Source organism: Sciurus vulgaris (genome assembly GCF_902686455.1).
Source record: "Sciurus vulgaris genome assembly, chromosome: 3".
Lineage (NCBI taxonomy): Eukaryota > Metazoa > Chordata > Mammalia > Rodentia > Sciuridae > Sciurus > Sciurus vulgaris.
The window spans coordinates 32,051,447-32,057,140 of record NC_136463.1 but is presented as its reverse complement, the minus strand read 5'-3'; the positions used below and the strand labels follow the sequence as shown (position 1 = coordinate 32,057,140).

General features: G+C 41.9%; 1 protein-coding gene across 2 annotated transcripts; it reads left to right on the top strand.

Annotated features, from left to right (window-relative positions):
• Positions 1 to 1,354: 1,354 nt before the first annotated feature.
• On the top strand, positions 1,355 to 4,377 carry TMEM100 (transmembrane protein 100). 2 transcript variants are annotated; one of them, XM_079131485.1, is made up of 2 exons: positions 1,355 to 1,417; positions 3,040 to 4,377. In XM_079131485.1, the coding sequence occupies exon 2, from the start codon at positions 3,112 to 3,114 to the stop codon at positions 3,514 to 3,516; it is 405 nt and encodes a 134-aa protein (XP_078987611.1). In that variant the 5' UTR covers positions 1,355 to 1,417; positions 3,040 to 3,111; the 3' UTR covers positions 3,517 to 4,377. The 2 variants fall into 2 exon arrangements, with proteins under 2 accessions (XP_078987611.1, XP_078987612.1); XM_079131486.1 differs by lacking the exon at positions 1,355 to 1,417 and adding an exon at positions 1,868 to 1,913.
• The last annotated feature ends 1,317 nt before the right edge of the window (positions 4,378 to 5,694 follow it).

Genomic DNA, 5,694 nt, shown 5'->3' with positions numbered 1-5,694 from the left:
ATAAACCTGTAAGGACCTTTGTGATGGTAGGAAATGTGTGTGTGTGTGTGTGTGTGTGTGTGTGTGTGTGTGTGTGTGTGTCTGGGCATTGAAATTGCTCATGGTAGGCAAGTGCTCTACCACTAGCTACACCTCAGCCTGGAAATAGACTTTTAACTTTATTGTTTGAGAATATGATTTGTCTAGTCATACGTTTGAACGTTAAAGTACCTTGCTCCTCAAAGTGGGCCTAAATGTAGGCATAGGTGAGGAGCTTATTCCAGACCTTCTGCTTCAAAATCTACAAACAAGCACTCTTACAGGTGATTTATCTACCCATTAGAAACCAAGAGTTTCTAATGTGTGACTTTTGTCAATATCCTTAACCTCTCTGAGCCTCCATTTCCTTATCTATAAACTAATGAGAACTAATGTCAGTATGTGACATTCCTTAGTATTATGCCATGCCCTTACTAGGTGTTTTGTAAGCAGTAGGTAGATGCTACTGCTAATGATGATTTTAGCAGGCCAAAATGCTACTTCTACCCTAAGGAGTAAGCAGTCCTGCTTAAATCGAGATGATGGTTTTCCCCTTTAGCCACACACATCAGTAATTCCCACCCACTTCCCTAAATGAATGGACATGACATAAAGGGAGTGGGGATTAAGCTAAAGAATACAGAGAAGACCCAGGAACACGATGGACTCTTGCTGGCAGTAGAGGCTGAATTCAGTTGCTGGTGACTTCACAGCTGTTCCTGCCTCCCCAGCGCGTCTGTCCCCTCAGCTGGATCTGCATCGCTGACTCTGGGATTCTCTTAGGAAAAATGCCTGATGGGCTGGAGGAAGATCTGGAGGTTGGCTGGGGGGAAAAAATGAGTAATTCAAAGCAGTCTGCTTAGTAAACGCTGCAAGAGAAATAAAAAGTAAAAGCGGGCTCCTGTCTCAGGACTCTAGAAATGATCCTGACTTATCATGTCACTGAGTAGAGGTGGGGAGGAAGCCAAACTCGGAATCTGCTGGCAAGGAAAAAGGAAGAGAAAAAAAAAGAGGAGAGAGAGAGAGAGGGAGAGAGAGAAGAGAGAGGAGAGAGAGGCCGGGAGTCAGTCCGGCAGACCGGAGGGGGAGGGAAGGAATATAAAAGAGGGGGAGGGGAAAAAAAGAGAAAGGGCACTTAGAAGAAGCAGAGATCAGCCCTGAAAGAAGGAGTTCCAGGATTCTTAAAATCCAAACCAAGAGCAAAGTATGTTTTCTGTCGTTTCTTTCCTGCAGACGGAGGTCCAGTACCTGTCAATTTGCACTTGACAAGCCCTGCCCATAAACAGGCTCCTTTCTCCCAGAAGTTTGTACACAAAGGCGGCTCACACCATTGCCGGATTCTGATTCTTCCCTTAGAAGTCCAAGTGATTTCCCTGGTAATGGATTGCCTCTCTCTGAGGTGGTAGGGGTAGGGTGGAATAGTGTTTGGGGACAGAAGTTTTCATTTTCGGGTTAGCGCAAATCTCCACTGTGGGAAAGACTTATTTTTATTTTTTTATTTTCAGAGTGTCAAATATCCTTTAACTGACCTAGTCAGTACTTAGGGTATCATTGAAAAAACAGTGATTAATTTGGTGATTAAAACTTACATAGAAGTAGGCAGCACTTAATAATTAGTTTAATTGCTTAGGAAGTGATATCTTGACCATCTAGGGCCTACAAGGAACCAGGTGAGGTTTGATTTGGGCTTGCATTTATTTTCAAATGATTATTACTAAATTTAAAAGCTGAAACTCACCAAAATGGTCTCAAGTTTCTTCCGGTAAACTCTTTCTGTAACAACAATTGCTCAGGCCCTGGAGGATCCAAGACGGTGTCTCTTCAGCATGCCTCCAGCAGCAGATGAGGTTTTTTCACTGATACCTCATAGAAGCATTTCAATCAGATGCTTTTGAGTAAGGGTCTCAAGTTTTGTCCTGGAATTTTCAGGTTCAAAAATATTTAAAATCATGCAAGTTTTGTACCCAAGGACTTGGAGAAAGACAAAAAAAAAAAAGAAAAGAAAAAAAAAATTTGTCATATTTTGCTATCTAGCATGTTTATTTGATTCTGCAGGACTTAGTATACATATTATCAAAATTCCTGGTTGAGGTTAGTAGGAAATTGCCCTAACAGTTGATTTTGATCTTTAACATGAGAAAACCCAATTTTATACTTCATGAATTTGTTGAATTATTTCTTGCTTTCCCACCCCCACCCCCAATTTCAAATGGAAGAAGAGTATTGCCACATTTTGATCACAAATCCTTGCCACATTGTCACCAAATTTTTTTGCTGAACTGCCCATCTGCCACAGGGGGCAGAAGGTCCCAGGCACATGCTGTACTGTGTTTAACAGGAACACAGTAAAGACTCATTGGCAGTCAGTCGGTGGAGAAGAGCATCATCTGTACGCTCACTGCTTGTCTTGACATGGATTTCACGAGCAGCAAATGGGTGACAGTTTGGAAAGAATGCAGGTTATACCCTGCAAAATTGGCAGAGCTTAAGTTGCTGTGAGCTGTGGAACTAATGGTTTATAACGTTGTCTCTTCCTTGAATACGGACTGGTCTTTTGGACCAGGATCAGGCCCTCCTCTGTGTTTTAGAGAAAAAGAGCAGAAGCAATAGACAAAGAGGAAAGCTTATAAAAACACATGTGTGGACCACCAGGGATATTAAACACTGTAAAGCGGCTTCCCGCTTTTCAAAAATCTTCCCTTTTATGTTTTTCTTGCTTTTTTGCTTAGCGCAAAACAAACATAATCAATTAGGGGGGAAAATAGTGATTTTCACACGCCTCCGGGCCTCCTGCAAAGGAGTCGCCTCCTCTATGGTTTTTTTTTTTTTTTTTTTTTTTTTTTTTTTTTTCAGTTCTTCTTGCCAGGACTCATTTAGCTGGACATCCGGGCGGAGATACAGCTCAGTAGGTAGAGTGCTTGCCTTCCAAGCACAAGGCCTTGGGTTCAATCCCCAGCACCGCAAAAAAAAAAAAAAAAAAAAAAAAGATTTAGCTGACATCTCCTGTCTTCCTCGCCACAGTTTCCACCCTGCGGAGACTCCCCAGATCTAGCCTCTAAGCCCTGCTAGGACTGGGACACAGCGAAGGTCAACATGACTGACGAGCCAGTGAAGGAGAGTCTGGGAGCCCCCAAGTCTTCCATGCCAGTGACAACGGAGAAAAGCCCCAAGAGCGAGGTGGTGATCAACACGACCCCGCTGGTCACTGAGGTCCAGCTGCTAGCTGCCACGGGGGGTGCCGAGCTCTCCTGCTATCGATGCATCATTCCCTTCGCCCTGGTGGTCTTCATCGCCGGGGTCGTGGTCACCGGCGTGGCTTACAGCTTCAACTCCCACGGCTCCATCATCTCCATCTTCGGCCTGGTCCTCCTGTCATCTGGACTTTTTTTATTAGCCTCCAGTGCCTTGTGTTGGAAGGTGAGACAGAGAAGCAAAAAAGCCAAGAGACGGGAGAGCCAGACGGCACTCGTGGCCAATCAGAGAAGCTTGTTCGCTTGAGACTGAATGAGACCAAATGGTGGTCATGTGGCCCCAAACCTCCTCTCTAACTTGGTCAGCGGATTCATCCAGAAACAGTGTGGGACGGCATGGGCTTGGCTAGGTAGCAGACTAGGAAAAATGGGGAGCTGGGGATGAAGGAGGGGGTAAGGGGATTCCTCCTGTGTGAGGAATCCCCTGTCTTCTTAGTGACTGTCTTCTTTAATGACAACCTTAATTCTAAGGGCTATTTCTAAGACAGAAGAATCAGTGCTCTCTCTGTCTCTCTCTCTCTCTCTGTCTCTCTCTGTCTCTCTCTCTCTCTCTCTCTCTCTCTCTCTCTCTCTGTGTCAAACCTCTCTGTCAAACCTTTCCCGGGTCGTGGGAGATGCACAGCATTAGATAAGATTTGGTTCATCTTGGAAAGCAGCCAAAAATGATGAGAAATAACAAGGTCCTAGCACATCAGACACCTGCCTCCAAAACAAACACCCTGCACTCCTTAAGAAGTTGTATTATAAACATGTTCTGCTCAAGGTCTGCATTGCCTTGGGCTTCACATACATCTATGAAAGGTCCAGTCATATTTTTTTTTCCCAGTAAGTGATTCTCGGGCATCCGTTTTCATCTTTCATTTTCAGTAACTCATCACTGGTGGTACTTTACCTTGAAAATAAACTAATAGATTTTTATATTTTAACATTGGACCACTTTTAGGTGATTGTAAAGATGTCTCAGAACGTGAACATAAAAGGTATAGCTAATAGATGACATGGGGGGGTTAAATTAATATTAAAATAATCCAATATAGCACTTTTGATGATTTTTTATATAAAAGTTTAATGTATATTTCATTTGAAATATAAATACTCATTGCTGCTTCTTAAACTTCTTAAATGATTATTTGTGTTAGTTCGTTTTTACTGTGGTCCCAAAATTGTTCACCCTTCCTTTTCTCATTTGCAAAGTATCAGTTGTATTCTCTCAAAAAGGACAACTTGGTTTTGCTTTACTGGAAAATTTTTATTTTTATTTTTTTAATTACTTTTGAAGAACAGTGTTAGTTACGTTTACTATATTCTAAAGGATTTCTATGCCATTATAATTAGGAAATCAATGCCTGGGGTCAGAAATTTTATAATGTTCTGTTAAATGTGTGTCACATTTTTGTTGAATGGTCATTAACTCTTGCTTTAACATATTTTTAAACTCATTTCTAAGACAGGCATTATCTAGATTTTCAGGTTGCTTATGCTCGTAGTTCCAATACTATGCAAATAAGGTTACTGCTAGACTCTTCTGTGGACATTGAGCTGTTCTATAACTCCAACCAAAAATATTCTTCATTTATGTACTTTAAAACACATTAAACTAGAGCAGAAAGATAGTTGGGCATAAAGCCTTCAAATTCCAAGAATATAGCATTACGGCCTATTGGGGAACATCCCTTGAAAGGTATTAGTGAAGAATTTTAATTAAATATGGCAGGAGCCCTCTGGTCCCCACTACTTCCTGGTACTCAGATGTTTTTGGAAACTGGAAACACCTTAATGATTTTGAAGACCAAATGGTGGCTGGGAAGATCAGTGCCCCTCCCAAACTACTACAAGCCAGTGAAATTGTTCAGTTCAGCACCAGGGAGGCTGGTGTTTCGACACACCTTTTCTGCTCAAAGATAAGTCAACGGCTTTTCATGGCTTTATTGAAGAAAATTCTTCAGTAAGGTTCAAAGTTCTTCAATCTGCTCCAAACACATGTAGTATCATTTTTTCTTCTCGTTCTGACCCCCAAATCTCCTATGAGTCCAGCTCGGCTAGCCTATATTCCTGGCATCAGCCTCTGGTTTTCTGCCTCTATGTCTGTCTTGTCTCCAAACTTCCCTTTCACTCCTTTATATTGATATGTCATCTTTTCCTCCTTCTGTTTACCCAGATCCTGTTTCTCATCAGCGCTCCAACTCATAGGCATCTCTTCCCAGAAGCCCTCACTTTTATCTGAAAGTAACTGCTCTTTCACCATTGTTATTTACTGTCTTAGGGTACCTTTCAGTTTCTAGCACGTTGGTGATATAAATATTTATCTCCCTCCCAACGTTCCTAAGGAGTGTGTGATGATGTATCCTTTTTTATTTTTAAAGTCCGGCATGATACCTAATACAATGTCTTGCATGGATAAGGAACTCAAGGAGAACATCACTGA

Bases quoted from the DNA above. Each gene is read 5' to 3' on its own strand.
- TMEM100 (XM_079131485.1), top strand. From the start codon at position 3,112: ATGACTGACGAGCCAGTGAAGGAGAGTCTGGGAGCCCCCAAGTCTTCC.